The sequence below is a fragment of the Ovis aries genome, chromosome 8 (assembly GCF_016772045.2).
Source record: "Ovis aries strain OAR_USU_Benz2616 breed Rambouillet chromosome 8, ARS-UI_Ramb_v3.0, whole genome shotgun sequence".
In the NCBI taxonomy this organism is placed as follows: Eukaryota; Metazoa; Chordata; class Mammalia; order Artiodactyla; family Bovidae; genus Ovis; species Ovis aries.
The window spans coordinates 69,354,837-69,381,617 of record NC_056061.1 but is presented as its reverse complement, the minus strand read 5'-3'; the positions used below and the strand labels follow the sequence as shown (position 1 = coordinate 69,381,617).

Here is a 26,781-nt window from a genome sequence, read left to right as displayed (position 1 = left end):
GGCCTGACCAACACTAAGAAAGATAGAAGAAAAATGAAAGGGAAGAGGGGAAGGAGGGGGGAGGAAGAAGGGGGGAAGGAGAATAGAAAGAGGCAGTCTTTTTTAGTAACAGCAATTAGTATTTTGTATCCATCATACTCGTATGTATTCATCATAATGCAAATTGTATTTCTATTGTCAAGAAAGTTTGCAAACAACTGCCATAAAACATGGTGCTATGTGAGGAAATAATAGCTGAAAATTAATAAACATCTGTTACTTAATTTCTTGAAAATAGTTTATGGGAAGGAGGTTTTAGCATGAAGAGTTCAGGTCACTTCCTTTCCCTTAATATCCACAGATGTTTCCCAAATGTAATTTATGCAGATGTATGTGACAGGATCTTTTCCTTTAACCTATTCAGAGCTGAGACAGATTTCAGTCTTAAAGAAGAATGAGCAATTCCACCTTAAGCTGGGAAAATGCCTTTTTTTTTTTTTTTTTTGGTGCCAGTAAGGATTTAATGCTGATGTTTGTAGAGGGATTTCTAAGCCAGTTGAAATCAAGTATGGAGAGGAGAAACCAGAAGTGAATCTTTCTACTGACTCTGGGACTGGGCCCCATGGGACGTGGGACTAGGGCAGATGGTGTGGGGACAGGGGACACCAGGTTCCACACACTCTACCTGCTCTAGCAGCTGCCGAAGTCGGTGGAGCTGAGACTCCAACTGCTTGTTGTGATCTTCTAAAATCTGCATCCTAGCCTCCAGCCGACCTTTGTGCTGCCTGAGGAGTTTCGCCTCTGCTATAAGTTCTGAATCCTCAGACGTGTGATGCGGGGACACAACAGAGTCTGGAGGGGAGCCGACAGGGAGGCCCCTTCTCAAGTGCTGCTCTTTCAGCTGCTCGTATTCCACCTGCAGATTTCTAGTGGAGAAGCGAAAACTAGAATTAGTATTGGACATATCACCTTCTTTCCAAAATTGCCCATGAGCTCCAAAGGTAGCCCAGGCTACTTATTTCCTCATAGGTAAAAACATTTATCAATGAGACAAGCAAGCATGAATAAAACCATAGCTTTAAATAAATAGATGTTCTAACAGACAGCACCCCTGAACCCTGGAATGTAGCTGTAATCTGTACCCAGCTGCCCAGTGTGTTAATGACCTCTGAAATGCCTCCACGGTATTTCCTGGACAATAGTCCTGAAAAAAGAATGGGTAAGGGCCATGTGGAAGTGCATATGAAAGGATTTCCCATGAGAAGTCTTCCCAGGGTGAAAGACTTCTTGATTTCGCCGAAGTCTGTCTAGCACACCTTTGTTCTTCCTCCAGGTCGGCAATGATCCGCTCCAGTTCTCCGCGTTCTTCCCTTTCTACCAACTTCAGGATCTGAGCTGGACTCTGGGGCTGGCTCACCGGGGACTCGCCTCCGAGCGTCTGGCAGTATTGCTGGATGAGAGCATGCTCGTCCTCCCTGAGGTGACAAAGCAGATATACACAAAGGCTCACATTTGGAGGTGGATGTTGCTGGACATAGAGGAAGTAGAAACGATGACAATCAGGCTGGCTGCTGAGCCTCTACTGCCTTAAAACCCAACGCCCCTATAAGGTGTCCTACTCTTTGCGACCCCACGGACTGTAGCCTACCAGGCTCTTCCATCCGTGGGATTTTCCAAGCAAGAGTACTGGAGTGGGTTGCCATTTCCTTCTCCAGAGAATCTTCCCGACCCAGGGATCGAACCCAAGTCTCCTCATCAGACACTAAATCCACTAGCTCCTTGACCCTGGACTTCTCGATCTTCAAAACTATAAGAAAAAATGCTTGTCATTTATAAACCATCCAGTTTAAAGTATTTTGCAATCACTGTCCCAATAAAGTACTTGATTTCACTATCTTTAGCATGTGGTTGAAAGCAATTTTATAATGCTTTGTAACCCAAAGGGTGGTAGAGGCTAATTGTTACATTCTTTCATGTAAGTAATTTAGTATAAATTATAATTGTAGATGTTTATAAAATATCTCTATTTATTCTATTTGATATTATCAGCACATTATTTCTAGGATCAATCATTCTGTATTAAACAAGGAATTCCACTTAATTCACTTGGGTTCTCCCACTTTTCTAACTACTTGTCTAATGGACTAGATGTATTAATAATGTGGTCAAATAGAATAACTGACAAACAGAAGCATAAGAGAGTAGACAAAGTTGACATGTTTATGGGAAGGAAATGCTTTACCAGCAAGCTTGGAATCCCTCTCCTTCTTTTACCAGAAATCCAGTCAGTCAGTGTCAGTTGCTCAGTTGTATCCAACTCTTTGCGACCCCATGGACTGTGGGAACTCCAGGTTCCTCTGTCCACGGAATTCTCCAGGCAAGAATATCGGAGAGGGTTGCCATTCCCTTCTCCAGGGATTTTCCTGACCCAACGATTGAACCTGGGTCTTCAGCACCACAGGCAGATTTACCGTCTGAGCCACCAGGGAAGCCCAGAGATCCAGTCAGATCTTGTAAATATGCAAATGATAGATTTCCTGGTTAATGCTAGCAGGAGAGTCCTGCTACACAATACCTTGAGCAGATTGTACCTGATCTGTCTTTTATGGCTTTTGGTAAACAAATCCTGGAATCTATGGATGTATAGGGTGCATGCGAGCACGCTGTTGCCTTAGTCATGTTTGACTCTCTGTGATCCTATCCTGCCAGGCTCCTCTGTCCATGGGATTATTCTCTAGGCAAGAATACTGGAGTGGGTTGCCATGTCCTCCTCCAGGGAATCTTCTCGAACCTGCACGTCTTATGTCTCCTGTATTTTCAGGCAGGTTCTTTACCACCAGTGTCACCTGGGAAGCATGTTTAGGGTAGGGCTTCAGAAAAACATCTTGTAAGTTATGTAGCAATCAGAGTATAAAATGGAGCTATCCCATGCCTGAACCAGTTCCCTCCTGTGTAATGATGTGACTGTAAATATTCCTTAAAGAGGTTGTCTGTTGCCCTGGGGTCAGGGCACATCCTATCGCAGCCAGAAGGAACCAGGTGAGTGGCACGGGCAGGCCTGGACCTTTTGCTTATGCCCTGGAGCTGATGAACATGCTTGATACTGGGCAAGATCTGTGACTCTAAGTCGCTTGAAAATCTAACCTTGTGTTATCACAGTTTACTCTGATAAAGAGAGGACATGAAATTTCATCTGAGAGGTAGTGCATTCTTAGAAAAGTTGTGTCCTGATCATTGAGATCAGAGTGATACAAAGAAGCAAATGAAAATAATGAATGTTAGGGCTGCAAAACCGCCAAAGCAAAGGTTCAAATGAGCCCCTTGTTAGTTTACATTGCTCCTTTATCAGTAAACTTCCTTAACCTCACCTTCCTTCTATTATCAAATGAGTAAAAAAGGAATAAACTGGAGATAAGAAACACAGATGGGAAGGATTGAAATAAGCTATGGCATCATCCTTTGATGACCAGTCTTGTAAAAAGGCGGTGTCACTGTGAAATAAATAAGGAAGCCTTGAGAAGAATCTCACACTTGCTCCTAAATTTAGAAGGATGAGGATAAGAAGGGAGAATGGCTCCTGCACTACTGCAGGGCAGCAGTGTTTGAAAGCAGAACCCAAAGCTCTTAGGATGCCCATGGAGCAAAGTCAAACAGAAACGTGGCAAGGAGGTGTGCGCATGCGCATTTTGAGGAGGGAGAGGGTATTTTCTTGAAAGGGAATAAATAGGTAATTTATTATCGTACCCTAAACCTAACTGTATTATGAAGGAGCAGAGAAGACTATGAGGCTAATGTACCAACATCACAGGGACACCAATTAGCTGCTAAGGATGACAAGACTCTAATTCAGTAATGCTTGGAGTCACTTCACCCAATTTAAGTAAAGAGAAAGACCATAACGAGAGGGGATTATAAAGTACATATCAGATATGTGGACAGAACAAATGGACAAATTAGAAAGATACAGTGTATATAAAACAAATAATTAAATAATTAAAAAGTAAGAGTAAAGCAGAACATTTAAAATATTTCTTAGGCCAAAAAAGATGAGTATAGAAATCAAAAAGACTGAGTATGCAAAAAAAGAAGCAGTAACAAAAGAAAAGTGCTCATATATATCCCAGTGAAATTTTATCTCATCAGAATAAAGCATCACAAGCAATCAGACAGAAATCAAAACAAAACAATAAATCATTTTTAAAGAAAGAAAAAAGTGTAGCCTCCTACTCTCCATAATGTTTAATGTCCAAAGATACTGGTCAATGCCTATAGTCCTAACCTGGCCATTCTTCTGAACAGCCAGGTTATATAAATATACAGCAAAGCACTTTGTCCATAATGCAAAAGAAAGAAAGAGCGACAATAATGCAAAACAGAACCAAATTAGGTGGTAATCTCAGGGATTGTAATAAATAAGAGTGATAAACTCATGCTCACATTGGTTTAAAAAGCAATTAATTATATAATTCCTATGAGTAACTCACCTAAAAGAAAATCAAAGACCAGAGTGAAAGTTAAAAAAAAATACTATAAGGATAAGTTAGAGGAAAGCCTGGCCCCTATAAGCTCCCTGGCAGACCTATGATTGGATTATAGACCCTCACATGGTGCCTCTCCCATATTCTGAGACATTAATCCATTTATATCCTTGGAGCACTTATGCCTTCAGGCACCTGACCTCAGGAATTATACTTAATGCTCAGTATTAATACCAACTAAATATCTGTATTAGAAATCTGGGGACTATCCACAGTGAAACAAATACAAACAGCTAAGAGTTAAAATTTGACCTGAGAGGCATCTTGCTGTCAACGTTTATATAGATTCATTTCTTTTGGGAAGTGTATGGGACTGTAACATAATATTATTATTTTAAAAATATAAGTACCATCATCATCTCTATCATTACATTCTTTTAATAAGGTGTCTGGAAGAAAATTAAGACAACTTTTCCAAAACTAAGAATTTAAATATCATTCATATATAACATATAATTTTAGTCTTAAGTGGTTTTCACAGACTACTAGTCCTAAAAGTTAAATATAAAAATAGATATAGTTGAGTTCTTAATTATACAGTCATGAGGTACCAGATTAAAGTCATTTAACATCAATAGTGTGCCCAGTGCTAAAATAGAAAATGCCACCAACATGTAGACTATACCAATGAAATACAATTAGATAGAACACCATTACACTGTATTTAAGTCATGCATAGTAAACACTGTCTAGATTACAAAATTAGTACTTATCCAATGACAAAAGAACTGTGATTCATTGAATGACCTTTTGCAAGTAAGACATAAACAAAAATAACAATAATTTCCTTCCTTTAAAGATTTGTTTTGTTCCAGGCTCCAGAGTTGCAAACAGCAACGCCAGTGCAAATCATACCAGCACACCAATTTCATCCTTCCACATACAACAAGGTCACTCAAGAGAGGAGGTGGAGTGAGATACCCTGATGGCAATGGCCTAAGGAAATGTCCTTGGGTTTCAGCTAAGATTTCCCAGGACTATCCTGGGTCCTGTCTCTTTTTGAGACAGGCCTGGTTCATTCTTTGAAATGAAAGAAAATTAAGTGTGTCTGACTTGCAATCCCAAGAACCGTAGCCTGCTAGGCTCCTCTACCCATGGGATTCTCCAGGCAAGAATACTGGAGTGGGTTGCCATTTCCTTCTCCAGGGGAACTTCCCAAGCCAGGAATTGAACCCAGGTCTCCCACATTGCAGGCAGATGCTTTACCAACTGAACTACTCAGGAAGCCTTGAAAGAAAATTAGTATCCTAAAATGAATGCGTTTACAATTTCCAAGTTAAACTTTCAGAAGAAAAGGGAGAACTGTGGATTAGGTTTTAGTTCAGTTCAGTCGCTCAGTCGTGTCTGACTCTTTGCAACCCCATGAATTGCAGCACGCCAGGCCTCCCTGTCCATCACCAACTCCCAATTAGGTTTATGTGAAGTAAAATGCCATGAGATTAATTCAGGCCTAGGCTGAAGAAGTAGCAGCCCATGATGCATGAAGGGTCAACAACTCTTAGGAATTAACCAGATTCACCAAGTGTCACTAGTGATAAACAACCCGCCTGCCAATGCAGGAGACATAAGAGACCCCGGTTTGATCCCTGTGTTGGGAAGATCCCCTGGAAGAGGACATGGAAACCCACTCTAGTATCCCTGCCTAGAGAATTTCATGGACAGAGGAACCTGGCCATCTACAGTCCATGGGGTCGCAAAGAGTCAGACACAACTGAGTGACTAATACTTTCACAGAAGATGAATGCTGTGAGGGGCCAGGGAACTGGTTCCACAGACCAATTTGAGGGACAGAGAATGGCTCAAATTGCAGGATAGGATACAAATGACTAAAAGGGCCTGGGGTAACTTAGAATTACAAGCTCAAGTCTCAAAATTCATACCTCAAGGCAGGGGCTTTCTTTTACTGTCGACAGCTGAGACCACCTAAAAACCAAATTTGGGAGGTTGGGCACAGCAGATGTTGAATTACAAAATCTTCTCCTTGGGTCTGGACTGTGAAGCTGGAGCACAGATGGACATGAGCAGAAGCAGAACAAGGACAGAAGGGACTAGAAAGATGTGTGGATGCTCTGACCCTCCCACCTCCCCGACTGCAGGAAGCCCTCCCTTCCCACACCAGCTGAGGCAGTGAAGTGAGGCAGTGAGGCATGGTCAAGGGTGCCTGTGCCTGGAGCCAGGATGCCTGAGTCTGAATCCCAGCTCCACCAGTGACTACAAAATCCTGGACAACCTCCTTCAGCTTGTGGGATCCTGATTTCCTCCTCTATAAAGTGGTGTAATGAGAACAAGAGCATCATGGACGATTGAATAAGCGACCGTGGGCAAAGTGCTTAGAACAGTGCCTGCCTGGCTCTTGCCTGCCTGCATGCTCGGTTGCTTCAGTTGTGTTCAACTATTTGAGACCTTATGGACTGTAGCCCACCAGGCTCCTCTGTCCATGGGATTCTCCAGGCAAAAATACTGGAGTAGGTTGCCATTTCCTCCTTCAGGGGATCTTCCCAACCTAGGGATCAAACCCACGTCTCCTGCATTTCCTGCATTGCAGGCAGCTTCTTTACCACTGAGTCACCGGGGAAGCCCTGCCTGGCTCTTAAGAGTCTCCATATCAAGGAGGAGATGGTGGTTGTTTTTGCACCATTACCATTATTATTCAAGAGATATTTGCTAATATTTCTACACCCTTGCTTGGAATAACAAAAACCTCAACTCACGAGGGCCTAGGGGTAAGGTGGAGAATTCAAGAGAGAGGAAAAATTCCAAAAATTATTGTGGAAGTTTGCTAACATACAATTTTTGGCTTAAGGCACTCTGAGTTGTTTTTTTAACCCTTCCCAACGACAATAAAAATTACTAGTACCTTGGGATTTAAATTGCTAATACTGATGTTGGTTGCCTCCAGACAGATCTGAGAGTGAAGCAGAAGAGTCAAGCCTGCCTTAAAAAGCCACTGATCCCTCATTCAGAAGTTGGCAATATCGTTAGGTGGCACTGAATACTGTCATCTATTGTCTCTGGGGATTGTATCAGTATCCTACCAATGCCAAAGCCTTAAGAAACTTCCAGGAAAAGGCCAGGGTGTTAAGAGTATATTGCACACGTGTGTGTATGCTAAGTAGCTTCAGTTGTGCCCAGTTCTTTGTGATGCTATGGACTGTAGCCTGCCAGGCTCCTCTGTCCATCGGATTCTTCAGGCAAGAATACTAGAGTGGGTTGCCGTGCCCTCTTCCAGGGGATGTTTCTGACCCAGAGATTGAATCTGCATCTCTGAAGTCTCTTGCATTGGCAGGCAGGGTTTTTACCACTAGCGCCACCTGCAAAGCTCATATTGCACATACACCTCCTGCTACTATAATCAGGTCCTGTAAGAAATAGATAAGCCTTGATCCAAGCTAAAAGCAAAGAAAGAACAACACTGTGTCTTGTTAAGGGCAGCAAACATTTCTTACTGTATCCCATGATCTAAGATGCTAAATTATTAGATGGGAAACTTAGCAGGAGAGCCAGGAAAATAGTAGGTTTCATTCTTAACTCTGCTCTCATGAGAAGCGCTGTCAATTCAAAGGAGGGAATAGTCACCCTCATTGGGATGAGATATCCACTGGGAGAAAAGATATTTATTATCGTAATACTTATTCACTTTGTCAAGTCAGTAATGCCGGTTAAAATGAAAATATTTGGGGTGTCCCTGGTGGCAAAGTTGTGAAGAATCCGCCTATAATTCAGGAGACTCAGGTTCAATGGCTGGATTGGGAAGATCCCCTGGAGAAGGAAAAGGCAATCTGCTCCAGTGTTCTTGCCTGGGAAATCCCATGGACAGAGGAGCCTGGTGGGCTACAGTTCATGGGGTTGCAGAAGATTTGAACATGACTTGGTGACTAAACAACAACAATGAATTTTGTCAAACCACAAGACTTAGGTCCTAAGTAGGACTTCGAAGGTTGAGTCCTTGTAAGATTTGTCACTTGAATGATCCCTGCATGTTCATAGGAAAAGACCCCCCAAAATACTCAGTAGTTTAAAGTGTGAAAGAGCAAAGGACTTCCAGATTGGCTTTATCAAAGTAAGACTTCTTAAAATATTCATCAAAAATATTAATGTATCAGTAACTAGACAACAATTTCTCTTTAGTGATTTATACATTCTTACACTATTCATTTAATCTCCCACAAAAGGGAAAATTTGCTTCCTTGCCTTTTCCAGTACCTCGAGGCCATCACATTCCTTCACTTTCAAGGCCAGCAGTGTAGCACCTGTAAAATCTCTTTGTATCTCACCTCTGATCCCAGAGTTTGTATCCCAAACTCTGACTCTCCTCCTTCTTACAAAGACCCTTGCAGCTACACTGGGCCCACCGAGATAACCCAGGCTAATCTCCCCATCTCAAAACCCTTAATTTAGTCACTTCTGCAAAGTCCCTCTTGCCGTGTAAAGTCACAGTCATCGGTGTCAGGGATTAGGATGCAGATTTCTTTGGAGGCCTATTATTCTTTCTACTTTAAATGCCCTCACCATGTTCCTCCTCTATCCATCTCCCTGCTAGGCCATAAGATACTGAAGACAGCATCGACCTTTACAGAACTGGGCACATGTCAGGGGTGTGCTGCCAAGTGTTTACCAGCAGCTTCTCTACAAGATAAATAAAAAGGCCCTGCTTTGTAGCATTCCTCGTCCAAGGTAAGGAGCAGCGGCTGTGCTTTGCTGGAGCAGCCGTGAAGAGATACCCTATGCCCAAGGTAAGAGAAACCCAAGTAAGATGGTAGGTGTTGCAAGAGGGCATCAGAGGGCAGACACACTGAAACCATACTCACAGAAAACTAGTCAATATGATCACACAGACCATAGCCTTGTCTAACTCAATGAAACTAAGCCATGCCTGAGGGGCAACCCAAGACAGGCGGGTCATGGTGGAGAGGTCTGACAGAGCGTGGTCCACTGGAGAAGGGAATGGCAAACCACTTCAGTATTCTTGCCTTGAGAACCCCATGAACCCCATGAAAAGGCAAAATGATAGGATACCAAAGAGGAACTCCCCAGGTCATTAGGTACCCAATATGCTACTGGAGATTAGTGGAGAAATAACTCCAGAAGGGATGAAGGGATGGAGCCAAAGCAAAAACAATACCCAGTTGTGTATGTGACTGGTGATAGAAGCAAGATCCGATGCTGTAAAGAGCAATACTGCATAGGAACCTGGAATGTCAGGTCCATGAATCAAGGCAAATTGGAAGTGGTCAAACAAGAGATGGCAAGGGTGAACGTAGACATTCTAGGAATCAGCGAAGTAAAATGGACTGGAATGGGTGAATTTAACTCAGATGACCATTATATCTACTACTGCAGGCAGGAATCCCTCAGAAGAAATGGAGTAGCCATCATGGTCAACAAAAGTCTGAAATGCAGTACTTGGATGCAATCTCAAAAACGACAGAATGATCTCTGTTAGTCTCCAAGGCAAAGCATTCAATATCACAGTAAATCCAAGTCTAGGCCCCAACCAGTAATGCTGAAGAAGCTGAAGTTGAACGGTTTTAGGAAGACCTACAAGACCTTTTAGAACTAACACCCAAAAAGATGTCCTTTTCATTATAGGGGACTGGAATGCAAAAGTAGGAAGTCAAGAAACACCTGCAGTAACAGGCAAATTTGGCCTTGGAATACAGAATGAAGCAGGGCAAAGACTAATAGAGTTTTGCCAAGAAAATGCACTGGTCATAGTAAACACCCTCTTTCAACAACACAGAGAAGACTCTACACATGGACATCACCAGATGGTCAACACCAAAATCAGACTGATTATATTCTTTGCAGCCAAAGATGGAGAAGCTCTATACAGTCAACAAAAACAAGACCAGGAGCTGACTGTGGCTCAGATCATGAACTCCTTATTGCCAAATTCAGACTGAAATTGAAGAAAGTAGGGAAAACCGCTAGACCATTCAGGTATGACCTAAATCAAATCCCTTATGATTATACAGTGGAAGTGAGAAATAGATTTAAGGGCCTAGATCTGATAGATAGAGTGCCTGATGAACTATGGATGGAGGTTCGTGACATTGTACAGGAGACAGGGATCAAGACCATCCCCATGGAAGAGAAATGCAAAAAAGCAAAATGGCTGTCTGAGGAGGCCTTACAAATAGCTGTGAAAAGAAGAGAAGTGAAAAGCAAGGGAGAAAAGGAAAGATATAAGCATCTGAATGCAGAGTTCCAAAGAATAGCAAGAAGAGATAAGAAAGCCTTCTTCAGCGATCAGTGGAAAGAAATAGAGGAAAACAACAGAATGGGAAAGACTAGAGATCTCTTCAAGAAAATTAGAGATACCAAGGGAACATTTCATGCAATGATGGGCTCAACAAAGGACAGAACTGGTATGGACCTAACAGAAGCAGAAGATATTAAGAAGAGGTGGCAAGAATACACGGAAAAACTGACAAAAAAGATCTTCACGAACCAGATAATCATGATGATGTGATCACTAATCTAGAGCCAGACATCTTGAAAAGTGAAGTCAAGTGGGCCTTAGAAAGCATCACTACAAACAAAGCTAGTGGAGGTGATGGAATTCCAGTTGAGCTATTTCAAATCCTGAAAGATGATGTTGTGAAAGTGCTGCACTCAATATGCCAGCACATTTGGAAAACTCAGCAGTGGCAACAGGACTGGAAAAGGTCAGTTTTCATTTCAATTCCAAAGAAAGGCAATGCAAAAGAATACTCAAACTACCGCACAATTGTACTCATCTCACATGCTAGTAAAGTAATGCTCAAAATTCTCCAAGCCAGGCTTCAGCAATATGTGAACCGTGAACTCCCTGATGTTCAAGCTGGTTTTAGAAAAGTCAGAAGAACCACAGATCAAATTGCCAACATCTGCTGGATCATGGAAAAAGCAAGAGAGTTCCAGAAAAACATTTATCTCTGCTTTATTGACTATGCCAAAGCCTTTGACTGTGTGGATCACAATAAACTGTGGAAAATTCTGAAAGAGATGGGAATACCAGACCGCCTAACCTGCCTCTTGAGAAATCTGTATGCAGGTCAGCAAGCAACAGTTAAAACTGGACATGGAACAACAGACTGGTTCCAAGTAGGAAAAGGAGTACGTCAAGGCTGTATATTGTTACCCTGCTTATTTAACTTGTATGCAGAGTACATCATGAGAAATGCTGGGCTGGAAGAAACACAAGCTGGAATCAAGATTGCCGGGAGAAATATCAATAACCTCAGATATGCAGATGACACCACCCTTATGGCAGAAAGTGAAGAGAAGCTAAAAGCCTCTTGATGAAAGTGAAAGAGGAGAGCAAAAATGTTGGCTTAAAGCTCAACATTCAGAAAACGAAGATCATGGCATCCGGTCCCATCACTTCATGGGAAATAGATGGGAAACAGTGGAAACAGTGTCAGACTTTATCTTTTGGGGCTCCAAAATCACTGCAGATGGTGACTGCAGACATGAAATTAAAAGACGCTTACTCCTTGGAAGGAAAGTTATGACCAACCTAGATAGTATATTCAAAAGCAGAGACATTACGTTGCCGACTAAGGTCCATCTAGTGAAGGCTATGGTTTTTCCTGTGGTCACGTATGGATGTGAGAGTTGGACTGTGAAGAAGGCTAAGCGCCAAAGAATTGATGCTTTTGAACTGAGGTGTTGGAGAAGACTCTTGAGAGTCCCTTGGACTGCAAGGAGATCCAACTAGTCCATTCTGAAGGAGATCAGCCCTGGGATTTCTTTGGAAGGAATGATGCTAAAGCTGAAACTCCAGTACTTTGGCCACCTCATGAGAAGAGTTGACTCATTGGAAAAGACTCTGATGCTGGGAGGGATTGGGGGCAGGAGGAGAAGGGGACGACAGAGGATGAGATGGCTGGATGGCATCACGGACTCGATGGATGTGAGTCTGAGTGAACTCCGGGAGATGTTGATGAACAGGGAGGCCTGGCGTGCTGCGATTCATCGGGTCGCAAAGAGTCAGACACGACTGAGCGACTGAACTGAACTGAACTGATGGTTTAAATACTTCAGTGTGGCCAATTTAAGCTAATGACTTCACTGAATATAGAGCTGAAAAAAGATTCATAGTTGCGCACCACCTGACACCCCAAGAGCACAGGTAACAGTAAAATGAGGTAAAATAACTAAGATGTGATGCGTCTTGAGTGTTATTTTTATTATTTTAATCTCATCTGTTGGTTTGCAAGTATATACATGGGTTTCCCAGGTGGCACTAGTGGTAAGAACCTGCCTGCCAATGCAGGGGATATAAGAGACACGGGTTTAATTCTTGGGTCAGGCAGATCCCCTAGAGGAGGGCATGGCAATCCACTCCAGTATTCTTGCCTAGAGAATTACATGGACAAAGAAGTCTGGTGGGCTACAGTCCATAGGTATATACAAATGAATTTTAATAATGTCTTTGTTTAACAAGCAGCTTACAAACTTCCTGAAAATTTAACAACCAGCTCTCACAACTGCCTTCAGCACACCACTGCAATGTAAGCATGCAATAAGTTTTTTTTTGGATGGAAGAATGAGTTAATATATCTCTTGACAGTATATTAAAATGTATTCAGCTGTTAGTCATATGATTATTTTGTCATTTCTCTGACATTAGTGCTAAACTTAAAATCAATAGTGCCTTTTCTAATTTGAAAATAGGAAATACTAAATTTGATTATTGCCTTTACTTGGATCACAAGGTGTGACAAACACATTTAAAGAATTTAAGTTTTGTTTTAATTAGTAGTTTTAAATTTTGTTTCATTCTTTAGCTATTTCTCAACCTTGATGGAAAATATGTTGATTTAGGATATTCAAGATAATTAACTGCTTTATAAGAAATACATACTAAGAGTTTAAATATGAAACAAGCATTATGTATATGCTCTTACCTTGGTTTGGGAATTGTTCCAAACACACAGTACATTAATAATAATGTATAAGTCACTACTGTATTGTTATAAAGTACTAACTTGCTAATTTTTGAAATTGAAAATTGAAAAATCTCCTGAGAACTTTTATTTATAAGCTTAATGATAGTAAAACAATTAAAAACAAATATTGACCAGGAGACATTTCATGTTAGAGTACCTTAGGTATTTCAACTTGGCTGTCTCTATGATCTTTTCTAGTATAAAATACTAAGAACCAAGTTTGACAACTTTCCTGACAACCTTAGAGCTTTCCAACAGATCCAAACCACAATGACTGGGTGAGCCAACTAAGCTCCACACTACTGAAATCATAAGACACCATCCAGAATTGAAAATATTAATTCCAAGGTGGTGGAGGGTGGGGAAAGCTATAAAAGCAAGATGGCACACGACAGTGGAATAATCAGAGATAAAATATCTGCCAAGAAAGGTTTTTAAAAAGCATTCTAAAGTTAATGAGGCTTTTCCTAGTTGCTAATAAAATCAAATTATTGGCAGAGGAGTTAACACTTTCCAGTGAAGGGTAAGGAGTAGATGTTCAAGCCTGTGTAGGTCATAACTATTAAATGGCAGAGATTATGGAGAAAATATGAGCACACAGAAGGAAAAGAATTTTACAGAATGGCACATATTCTATAGAATTAAATCTGCTAAATTAACAAGATGTAACAAGAATTACACCTGTTAAATTAATATCAGATAAATGGAATGAATATCTATACCTGTATTTATAAATAAATAAATATGATTTTCCTAGGGCAGATGAGTAGCCAAATATAGGATTTTCTTCAGTAACTTATATGAAACTAAATAAATAAACATATCCAATTTATACTATCATGGCTTGAAACCATAAAATCTATGTAGACATTTTTATAACCACACTTATCAATTTTGATTTAGATCAAAATTCAGAGCCACAGTCAATGAAGATTACTTCCGACAGCCATAATATAACAACCAGCTTTCCAAGGCAGCACTAATTTCATGATTTACTTACACGCTTCCTGTGGTAGAGCTGCTATCAGTGAGGAAAGACCCATTAGTCCTTTCCATTTGGGCCAGTCTATAAAATGAAAATAAAGAGGTTAGAGAATGTGGCCACACAGGGTATAGTTGATTGGTACAGCCTTCGTGTTTCTTAAACTGTCTTAATTCCCACAAAACCCAGAAGAGCTCAAATTCCCTAACAAGACTTTGAAATGAAAACGTCTAACGCTGAGTTCTGTTTCTATCACCAACACCATAAGGACTAAAGATTTTATTTTACATCATGTTATGTAGTTTCCTAGTTGATCTCTCAGATTCTTAAGTCAGTCTGCACTCTCGCACACATCTGATTATGCCCCTCTCCCTCTCATGTTTAAAGATTCTCCATAATGCCTCTTTACCAAAGGACAGAATATTACTCCTTAGCAAGTGAAAGTGAAAGCCACTCAGTTGTGCCCAACTCTTTGCAAGCCCATGGACTATACAGTCCATGGTATTCTCCAGGCCAGAATTCCGGAGTGGGTAGCCTTTCTCTTCTCCAGTGGATCCTCCCAACCCAGGGATCGTACCCAGGTCTCCCGCATTGCAGGCAGACTTTTTACCAGCTGAGCCACAAGGAAAGCTCAGAAATACTAGATTGGGTAGCCTATCCCTTCTCCAGTGGATCTTCCTGACTCAGGAATTAAACCAGGGTCTTCTGCATTACAGGTGGATTCTTTACCAACTGAGCTATCAGGGAAGCCCATCCTTAGCAAGTGGGCTCCGCATAACTGGACTTCAGCTTCTGTCCCTTCACTCTGTCTTGTCCTTTCCCCTTTCTCTACTTGCAATTCTTTAAATAAACTGTATTCTTTCTGAGCTCAATGCTTTTAAGCATGTTTTTCCACTTTTTCCTGAAATTTCTACTTGGCCTAGACTCAGCTCAAATGTTACTGTTTTATTAGGTTGCTTGAACTATAGCCTTTTATTTATTTATTTTTTCAGGTATTATATTTGTCCTTAAGATTTTTCACACCTTTTTAAAAAAGCTTTTCATTTTATTTTGAAGTATAGCTGATTAACAATATAGTGTTAGTTTCAGGTGGACAGCAAAGGGACTCAGCCATACATGTACATGTATCCATCCTCCTCCAAACTCTCCTCCCATCCCAGCTGCTACGTAACATTGAGTCGAGTTCCCTGTGCTATACAGGAGGTCCTTGCTGGTTATCCATTTTAAATACAGTGAGGTGTACATGTTTATCCTAAACTCTCTGACTGTCCCATCCCATCATCCTTCCCCTCAGCAACCATAGGTTGAACTATAACCTTTTAAAGCATAGCCAGTTACTAACACTGTCAATGCCTAGTACATATTTGGTTGTATAAGAGTTTGTACAACTCAATAAGACCAGCTTATACTTTTATATTGTTTGGGAACTCCAAAATAAACCTCTATGGTAAAGTATGAGCATACATTTAATTATATATTGTAATTCATATGTACACCATCTCTGGGGAACGCTTTCAATACTTTCATTCATTGAAACTGGGTTACATTATCTAAAGCCTATTTGTAGTGTTTGCATTCTCATGAGCTCACTAATCAGATCCCATGGAGATTTACTCAGTAGAACATATTGCAAGTGTCTGGCAAACTGCAAATTACAGTATAGAAAGATGAAAGCCCAGATTTCAAATATAATAGAATCACCACTCCTGCAAAACTATGTCTCTTAAACCAAGGCATGTGAACGATATAAGATTAATGCAGAATGAGATACATTCTGGGTGGCAGCGCAGTGGAGGGATCCCAGCAAAGTTTCTTACCGTGTAGCATACTGTTCTATTCTTGAATGGGTATCATCATGAAACAGCTGAGGAGACTGCGAAGGGCTGGAAGAAAGAAAGCAAAGAAACATTTTTATGCCCACATATTGACAGATGTTACTATTAGGAATGTTAGCTTAGTTAAATAATGAATTTGACATGCAAACAAACCACTAGGATTGTTACCCAGGAGGCAGAACTAGTATTTTAGGATAAGAGTTTAGTAATCACCCCATGCTGGTAAAACTGATCAGAACATCCGTCTCGTGCATACGGAGCTGTGGATACTCACTCATAGTGCTCTGGCCACATACTGATGAGTGTGATAGGACTGCAAGGAGGGCAGAGGGAGACAAAAGTCATAGAAAACACACTTTAGAGCAATTTAAGACAAAAGCGGTCGGTCGGAGGGTCGGGGGTGGGGTACATCTTAATCGTCTTCCATGCCTGCATTTGGTTGCCCTGAGGTCCACCATGAAAGAAGTCAAAACAAACAGAAATGACTGTTTATTCTAGAAAAGATGCTATATGTATTCAAGTGCCTGCAGGGGCCTTTCCACAGATATTATAGGATATTTGTTATAACTGCAAACACATTTAAAGAGTCTGATTGGAAAAAGACAGAGAATGCTCTAAAATAGCTCAAATTTATGGGATAATTTAAAAAGTAATGTTTCATAATGTACTGGACAGAGGTGCAATCATATTTTTGTTTTTCCTGCAGAAGAAACTTGATCAGAAAGGAAAAGTTAAATACCAAGGACTACATTATATATTGATGGCAGAGTTGTAATAAAATGAGAATGTTCTGAATCTTTCCTCAATTTTATTTATTATTTTTCAAAAACATATTTTCCTGGCTGCAGCACATGGCATGTGGGATCTTAGTTCCCTGGCCAGGAATGGAACCTGTGTCACTTGCATTGGACACTAGAAGTCTTAACCACTGAACAGCTAGGGAAGTCCCCTTTGCCCAATTTTAAATAAAATCCAAATAAAGGTGTACACAGAGTATCTCAGCCTCACAGATACACTGAAAAAAGATACAGCCTAGATGTTCTCCTCTACACCTGGCCAAAATTCTCAATTATCCATAAACTGAAAGAAACGTTGCTAGATCATGGTACACTTTCACCAAACAAAATTTTATCCAGAAGTTCTATCCAAGAAACTGATAAAAGGAACACTGTCTACTAGAATCAGAGCTTGAGATTGGAACTTGATTATTCACTATCATTCCTAGCCCGGGAGATACACTCCAATCTCACAGCACTCCCTAGAAAACCCCAAGTCTGTAAGAAATATCATTTGAAAACAAATGATCCTAATTAAAAGTTAGTTCAAACCCTAACCCTTTTTTATTGGGGCTGTGGGGAGGTGTGGGGGAATACTGATGAATGTGGAAATTTAAAAGCCTAAAGAAAATTAGTTGTCTAATTAAATAAAGTCTCCTGCAAAAGGTAATGCTGGTTAAAACAAAGAAGAAGGAAAATTTATTCTAGATCTACTTGATTCTCCTATTTCTATTATAGATACATACTTAAGAAAAAGCTAATGATCTCATTATCTCCCACTGAGAAGCAAAAGTTGATGTCTGCAAAGTGAAGATTAAAAGATGACGGAAAGTCATCTTATTGGTGTGGAAAACTGAGATTCTTTGGACTTATTTCAAAAAAAGGCATTTATCTGGTCTGTGTTTGTCAGACATTTATACTGTAAATAGAGTTAATTACCTATGTATAAAATAGACACAACAATGAAACAAAACAGTATTATTCAATAGTCTTTTCATATCACTACTTTTCATTAACTCTGAAATACAGATGTTCAGTGTCAGATAAATGATTTTCTATACACTTTCCCTGGTGGCTCAGATGGTAAAGAATCTCTAAAGAATTTAGAGGTCATTTCTAAGAATGCATGTAAGAATTAAAGATTTAAAAAAAAAAAAATAAAATAAAATAAAATCCTAAAAAAAAAAAAAATAAATAAAATAAAATAAAATAAAATTCAAGTATACCACAACATTTGCTGTGAGCTTTAAATGTAAGAAAAATACGTGTGTGTGTGTGTGTGTGTGTATATATATATATATATATAAAATCTTAATTGAACTCACAAAAGCTTTGTGAAACTGCTTGACTGGTTCCCGTAAAGTTGATTCAGTTAGTACAATAGTGATTCATTGAACTAAGATAAGAATGGCAGAGGCAAAAAGCTGAACTGAAGAGTGTCAAAAGAAAGCTTCTTTATGTATTGTGAAAATTTCTGAGAAAAGAAAAAGATTTAAAAAAAAAAAACCTTTAGGCTTTATTGACTTCAAAGTACTTTGATTTGTAGAAAATATATTAACTGATAAGCTTTTTCATTTAATTTTAGAAGAAGAAAACTGGGCAATATTCTCCCTGAATTGTTAGAATCCATGATTAAAGGGGGTTAAGAAAAGACCAATCTCTGTGTTAGCCCAGACTTCATAATGCTGCCTCTCAACTGTGTTCCAGAGTGGTATCTGAACAGGGTGTTTTGGCTAATCACACACTAATATGCAAGACTCTACTAAATATACTTAATGTTATAAGAAATATAATTCAGACTTTCTCTGAAGAATTTAGAGACTTCTCAGTGCCTTAAATTCTCAGCAGACTTCTCATACTTCCCGTCTATTTGCCTTCTGAAGTCCATTTGTCGCAGAGCAGGGGTCCCAGCGGCTCTGACAGATAAAGCTTCAGCGCCCCCTCCCCGCTGCTCTTGAAGACTGTAAACATCTTCACCTGCTTTACCAGGCTGATCATGATCTGCTTCCTGCTTTCCTTTTCATTCCCATTTCTTGTCATGATTTTCAACTTGCCATTCCAGTTTCCAAAACAGGGTTGTCTTTCGGCTGTTGAAAATGTTTGCCTTGCTGGGAAACTCCCTCTTCTCCCCGGGTAGCAAACACTGAGTTTTTGGCCCTATTCATCTTTCAGTTCTGGGATGAACTGCCACTTCTTCCCAGTCCAATGCTCCCACAACCATAATTCCACTTACTGTGAGATGGTTCTTGCTACCATAAGAACTTAAAAAACCAAGAAACTCATCTATTCCACCTTAACCAATACATGTGGTAGTGGTGGTTGTTTAGTCGCTAAGTTGTTTCTGACTGTTGTGACCCCATGCCCTGTAGCCCACCAGGCTCCTCTGTCCATGGGATTTCCCAAGGCCAAAATACCAGAGTGGGTTGCCATTTCCTTCTCCAGGGGATCTTCCCAACCCAGGGATCCAACCCGGGTTTTCTGCATTGCAGGCGAATTCACTACCAATTGAGCCACCAGGGAAGCCCAACCAATACCAGGGAGAGGTGCCTATTTTATTCCTTTCAATTTTTAGGGAAACTAAGCTACCTTTTTAGCCAATAAATCTCACTCAATTCTCAAATTACTTTGTCACCCTTTGAGCTTGTTTCTCAGGTCTATTTTCAACGGTAAGAACTCTTTCATCAAGCTCTACTCATTTATTTTGATTTATTTTTGTGAAAAAAATCTTGCATAGTTGTAAAATTAATTGAATAAACCTAAGCATGGGTTTGTTTACCTCCTTTTAATAATAACTAATTTTCCCATAAATCCCCTCCATGCATGCATGTATAATTACTGGATAGGGAATAAGACATTATATTTTGCAGGGATGAAAAAGAAAGAAGCAAAAGGAAATTCTAATCAGCTTCATAAATAACTTCAACACATTTACCACTTCACTGGTTTTTCTCCAATGTTCTCCTCCCACAAATAGGAGAATAAATGAAATCAAAATTTTTACTACCTATTCACATAAATTGTTACACCAGAAGATTAAGTGGCCCTGTACTAGAAAGGGCTCAGTAGAAAAATGAACTATACCAACTCCAAGAATACATTCTAGGATTAAAAAAGGAAGAAAATCTGCCCAATGTATCCAGTAGCTCATAAATCTTTTTCAAAAAAGGATCTCATGACATTTGATTTAATCTTACACTCTTTTTCTTTCCCTCATTTTCTCTCACTGCAAATGCTGGTACATTCATCTTTGATGAAATGAAGCATCTTCAGAGTTACAGCCAAAAATCATAGCACAAAATTATTTGGCACACAATTTTCTGTTCTCTTTTCCTTTAACTGAATCACTCAGAACTATTAACGTCAGTCATTATTTTGACAGTGAAAGGCAAATTATCAAAATTGCTTAAAAGCAATTTAAAAGATCTATCTATCTGCATGACTCATACAAGGGAGGTAGCTATTTGGAACATAAAATGCCAATGGTTTATCCAAAGAGTCAAAAGCACATCACTATTTCAAACCTATCAAATTATCTTGTAAATAAAACCACTGTGTAATAATTCTATGCTTCAGGCCCTTACGCTAAAGGTTGTTTAGATCTGATACCAAGATAGGCAAAATTTTACCTTTATTAGGTATTCAGCATAAACTATATATTAGACACTAAAACAAATAAGAATGTACTATCATATACTTTTTGAAAGAAAGGGGAAAAAAATCTATCCGCAAAACAAAGACAGGATCAGGATATACCTTCTTTACAGATTTTAAGCATTGCCAGCAGATTCTTTACCAGCTGAGTCACTAGGGAAGCCCAAGTATACTGGAGTGGGTAGCCTATCCCTTCTCCAGTGGATCCTCCTGATCCAGGAATTGAACTGGGGTCTCCTGCATTGCAGGCAGATTCTTTACCAGCCAAGCTACCAGGGAATCACAAGTATCTCAATAGTATGCCTTAAATTAAAATCATTTCAATAAAATTTCCTCTAAAATGTACTGCAGAAAAAAATGACTGGGAGGCATATATCTTAATTGTATGGAATTTGATATCAAGCAAAGTTATCAAAAAGTTTGAAGTTTTTGGTATGCTTTAAATGAGTATGTGGTATTTTTGGACCTATCTACACATATAGCCACATTGTATTTCTTTCTTCATGCACATCCATAATATTACCTATGGAGGGATAAAAATACCCACTTTACTTTGTCTATAGTCTTCCTTTTATTGTTTAGTGGTTAAACAAACTAAAAATAAAAAATGCATATAAATGTAGCAAAGCCCCTGGTCCAAAGAGTTTTATATGGATAAAAAAATTGGACTAAATAGTCTATCCCTCTATTTTGACATCTTTGAGACATGGACTGTCATAATACACTGGACTGCTACTGTTCTCTGATTATCTCTCATATATACACAAATCAGTTAACTATGAGTTTTGAAGGTTAAATGTCAACACATTTTTATGTGAAGTTCTTTTACTGAAGTTCTTACTTCAGTTTTCTTTACCGTATAATGTAGAAAACTCCACACTTCAGAGCTTCTCTTCTGTAGTTACTTGAGAAGGAATATTTCTGTAACTAGAACTCCACTATTCTTTATGACTAGGCACTCTGGTGATGATTAGCAATAAAACTTAATTTTCCCCAAGATTCAAGCACAAGAAAATTGCCTTGGCAGGCATATTTATGCTGATATTTCAAAAAAAAGTAATTCAAAGACTTAAAATCATATTTATTTTGATCTTGACATATAATTACTTAGTAATTTAAATTTTGTTCTTGCATTTACTCTGGTTCATTTTAAAATTTCTTTTCATTTCAGGCTATAAACTATTATCCTTCATTTTATAATCCCAAAGTAATTTTGCAATCTGAAACTTTGTTTCATTTATGTTTGTAAACTCAAATGATATACTTTTAAGAAAACTTTGTCTATTACAGGTTCTATTTAAAGCTATCTTATTTCACTGCCATGTTTAAGAAAAAAAGAAATTAGAAACGCAATGTGAGATTTTGATGAAATTTCATACAGACATATATCTGAAGCAAGGAATTAAACATTATTAATAAACATATTAAAATAAGTAAAATGAGTATAAAACATATAAGAAATAGTAAAAAAAAAAAAACCCACAAAGACGGAAAATTGGAAAATAAAGTAATGAAAGAGCATAAATACAACAATTTGCTTAAAGTATTTTTAAGAGTAAAAGAGATGACCAGTGCAAAGGCGGATACATTATTACATATTTCAAAAGTTCTGGAAAACATGCAAAATTAAACCTGTGCTGTGAAAAACAGTCAAAATTCATGTTGCAAAGACTGAGTCCAAGTTTAGTTTCCCTTTTTGTAGATGAAACATTTTACCAAAACACAACTTCTTTTTGGGTATCAGACTTATCTTTTGTCACTAATATAAAAGTATCAGGTATAAGAGCACATACAGATACAAGTTTAATAGTAAAATTAAACTTACGTCTCTAAGTTGTCACCTTCAAGAACTGTCTGGACAGGTAGGTAGCCAAGCCGAGGATGTTTGGCAAAGTATTTCTTCGATCTGAACTTATTCTTCAGCACCTTTGTGAAGTCCCGTACATCTTCCCCAGATGTTGTCTATGAGGTTGAAAAAAATTACACTTATCTCATTAAAATGGAAGGAGACAACTATCTACAATCAAATTAGAGCAGATGTAAATTGATGCAATTAAATGACAACACTTTCAGTAGTTTTATGTATTTTTGGAATAGCACACAAGGTCATGAGAACACATGGCAATCAAGACTCATCGTTAAATATTTCCAGCAATCAGCTTATAATTTTTAATTTTCTGTTGAGAATAAGCAATAAGTAAATCACTTCCCCAATACGTTAAAATCAATTTTGGCAGTGTTCTTCATTAATTCCTGTCACTAGAAAAGCTGCAATTTGCTATTAAACACTTGGTGAGGATGTATTCTGGATATTATATGATTTTAGCTAAGTAATGAGGCACACACATCCTCATAATTCACCCATATATATATGCATATATATACATATATCCTGTACCGACTTCACAGAAGCCAGCACAAATTGTAGTCTAGAAAAAGAGAAAACAGTACACAAGAGAGAAAGACCAGGGCCACGCTGGTTCTCTGTTCTGCAAGGAATACTGTCAGATTCTTTGTTCTTTCCCACCCATATAAACATAATTATTTGACATGGGACTTTCCAGGTGGTACAGCGGTAAAGAATCTGCCTGCAATGCAGGAGATGTGGGTTCAATCCCTGGGTCACAAAGAGCCGCTGGAGTAGGAAACACAACCCACTCCAGTATTCTTGACTGGAAAATTTCATGGATACAGGAGCCTGGCAGGCTACAGTCCATGGGGTCTCAAAGTGTCAGATATGACTAAGTGACTGGAGCACGCACACACACACACACACACACACACACAGAGCATGCATTTGACATGGACTTAATTACTAATGGTGATATAAAATGTGACTTTTAAAAAAAGCATTTCAATATGATTGGTTAACATAACCATTTAGGGTGACTGACCTACCTGCCACCTGCTCCCCCAGCCTTTGCACCCTCCTCAGTCTGTCTTTTCCCTCCTGACAAGCATGCCCTGGATTCACACAAACTTGTTTTGCAAACAGAAGCTTAACAAAATATTTTTTGGAACAACTGAATTGAGTCAATCTTTTCATGGTTTTGTTACTTTCTATTTGCTCTCATGCCACCTAAATATGTTTTCTTCTGGTAAACAATTAAGGGAATTTTTGATTCTCTATGGAGAAGGTAATGGCAACCCACTCCTGTATTCTTGCCTGGAGAATCCCATGGACAAAGGAGCCTGATGGGCTACAGTCCATGGGGTCGCAAGGGTTGGACATGACTTAGCGACTAAACAACTGCTACTGCTACTACTTGATTCTCTAACCTTGCAGAGCAGAAATAACATAAATCAACCCAAGCTATGTATACATCAGTTTTCTTTTTATTTAAAAGAATATGTATAGCAAGCAAAGCCCACGTTATCACCGGACCTTGCTATCAGACCCACAATGTCAAATCTTTTTCTGAATAACAAAGAACAAACTATATAATACCTCCATTATATAGATACAGACCCTCTCAAATATAAAGTGTAGAAAATAAGCTACTAATTGGGGGGAAAAAAAGAGAATTCAAGGCACTCTATACAGGGAAAAGTGTTGCTATGAGATGCTGGTTTGGGGGTATTTATCTCTGACCAGGCAGAACAGGGGAGAGGAGCAGATCACAGCTGGGAATAAAGAAGGCAATATTTAGAGACACAAAGCCTGGTCCTGAGAATAAAGCCAAAAAGATATATCACTGCTATAAAGGACATTTGGACTTTCAGCAATGGGTATCACAGCTTCAGATCATTAAGTTTATAGATATGTTTATCCTGAATGTTTTGGTAAAAAGAAAGAAAAAAAGAAGAAGAAGAAGAAGAAGCTTTCCATGATAGAAATACAAAAAGAAGGCCCCATGCAAGAATAAGCATTTATGACCCAATTTATTTCTGTGTCTGCTCTTAACAAATTGTTAATATACAAGGAGACAGGAAAGTAATGGCCTCCAGCTTTTACTTGGTCTATTTTCATCTGGCAATAAAAGAGTTTATATTGTTCGGATCAGTGATTTTCAAGCCATATCCAGGTCTCTAACTCAGGCAACCCTGAGTGGGCGGGTGGGAGAAAGGCCAGGTGGGCAGGCACCAGGCCACTTTCCCAGTCTGCCTCCTCCAGGACAGCACAGGGCCCTTAGGTATATTCATGGTGGTGTGCAACCATCATCACTATCTAATTCTAGAATAGCATCGTCACCTCAAAAAGAAAGAAAGCCTGTACCCATTAGCAATCATTTCCGCCCCCACTACCACCCCCATCTCCTCCCCTCAGCCCCTGGCAACCGCTAATCTACTTTCTGTTTCTATGGACATGTCTATTCTGGACATTTCTTATAAATGGAATCATATAATATATGGTTTTCTGTGACTGGCTTCTTTCACTAAGCATAATGTTCTTCTAACTTATCTCTATTTGGGTTTCAATGTGAACTCTTGATGGGGAAAAAATGACATCTCATTTAAAAGTACAAGTCCCATTCCACATCACACACTCTTCAGGTAAAGACATTCACCATATAGAAGAAGAAAGCAAAACCAGACAACCAATGAAAACCCTTCTCTCTCCCACAGAAAAGCATACAAAAAACAACTACCTGCCTCCCAAAAAGTTATAGAAGGGGTTTCTGATAATGCTCGAGTTTTATTTTTAGAAAAAATGAGTGCATTCTCATATAAGGAATGCTAATGAGGAGAAAGTGCCCTCGTAATCTAAGGGCACTAAATTTGCTATCACCATAAACTTTACACAATATTAAAAGAAAAAGTGAAAAGTAATTCATCCCACAGGAATGTGATTCCTTAATTTAGATAGAACCAAGAAAATGAATTATGCCTATTTTCTCACCAAAAAAAGGTTAAAATATATTTGTACATATGTGATCTAATTTGCTATCTAATGATAGTACCTAAAATTTCTCTGTTTGAAGGTGCTTGAGTAACAGTTGGTAAAAAGGTCAAACAGAGGACCACTCACCTAACATAATCAATATCATCAAACTTAACTCCGTCTCCATGCTAGTGTGGAGAGTTGTTCTTTTTTAAGCAAACAGCTATTGATAATATGATGTGAAGATGAAATTGAAAGGATCATTCATTACTACACAAATTATCCAGCATTTTAACTTATCCATGCATCTCCTGAAAGACTAGGTTTTCATTTATTGCTCTAAGCAAAGAAACAAAAAGAACAAAAGATTTTGTAGATATCAGTAGATGTAATGAGGGTGATGTATTAGCACAGAAGTCTCACCTTACAAACAGCTTTCCTTGAATTTCTTTTTACTATCAAGTGTGATGAGACCATTACCACTTTTTTGACCCAAAAGGAAAGTGACACTAAAGCTTAGAGGGATTCAGATCAAGAAGGTCAGGAAAACTCACAAACCTACGTCTGTTCACCAGACTGGCACTGTGTCATCTCTCTAGGAAAAACTACACAGTTTTAAGTTTTGTAAGAAAAAGAAGTCACAGCCATTGATTAAACTATTATAATATTCTGAATTTCCTCTTTATTTTAAATAAAGTCCTACCAAGATACCCTGTGGCTGATTTTTACAAGATTTATATTGAAATGTCACTTTCTAATTTTAAATTGCATATCTAAGAAATGTTCAGTGTAAGTACAATTAGAAAAAAAATACACATGAAAGAGAAAAAAGAAACATTAAAATTACCAGTTCTTCCGTCACCCAGAGATAATCAGTCTTAAAATGTTTGGTACTGGATCAATTTATTTTTAATCCTTTTTATGGCAAAATAACACATACATATATAAAGCTATATACAACAGACATATGGTTTAATAAAATAAATTATATGTTAAACACCATCAAGTCAGGAAATTGAACTTCGTTGGACATTCCAGGAGACTTGTTCCAGTTACAACCCCTCCCTACCTCCATAAAGCCATCATCCTCATTTTTGTAACAATAATTTCCTTGTGTTTTAAAAGTAAGTTTTATCACTCCAATGTCTGTCCTAAAAAATATGATATATTTAAAGTCACTTTTAATCTACCAGATTTCTTCTTCATACTGTCCATGTTCTTACAACTTATCTGTTGGAAACCCAGGCAATTCGACCAGTAGC

The 26,781-nt window shown here is 38.9% G+C and overlaps 1 protein-coding gene across 29 annotated transcripts in view; it reads right to left on the bottom strand.

Annotated features, from left to right (window-relative positions):
• Positions 1-26,781, bottom strand: part of UTRN (utrophin) — a 555,518-nt gene that overhangs the window by 13,549 nt on the left and 515,188 nt on the right. For 25 of the 29 annotated variants that reach the window (XM_060419779.1, XM_060419784.1, XM_060419780.1 and 22 more), the window contains 6 exons: positions 22,523-22,659; positions 16,545-16,583; positions 16,253-16,318; positions 14,454-14,519; positions 1,296-1,454; positions 665-905 (listed from right to left, as the gene is read on the bottom strand). In XM_060419779.1, the coding sequence (XP_060275762.1) occupies positions 665-905; positions 1,296-1,454; positions 14,454-14,519; positions 16,253-16,318; positions 16,545-16,583; positions 22,523-22,659 (708 nt within the window). The remainder of the gene's footprint in view (positions 1-664; positions 906-1,295; positions 1,455-14,453; positions 14,520-16,252; positions 16,319-16,544; positions 16,584-22,522; positions 22,660-26,781) is intronic. The other 4 variants (XM_060419787.1, XM_042253581.2, XM_060419790.1 and 1 more) reach the window with 1 other exon arrangement.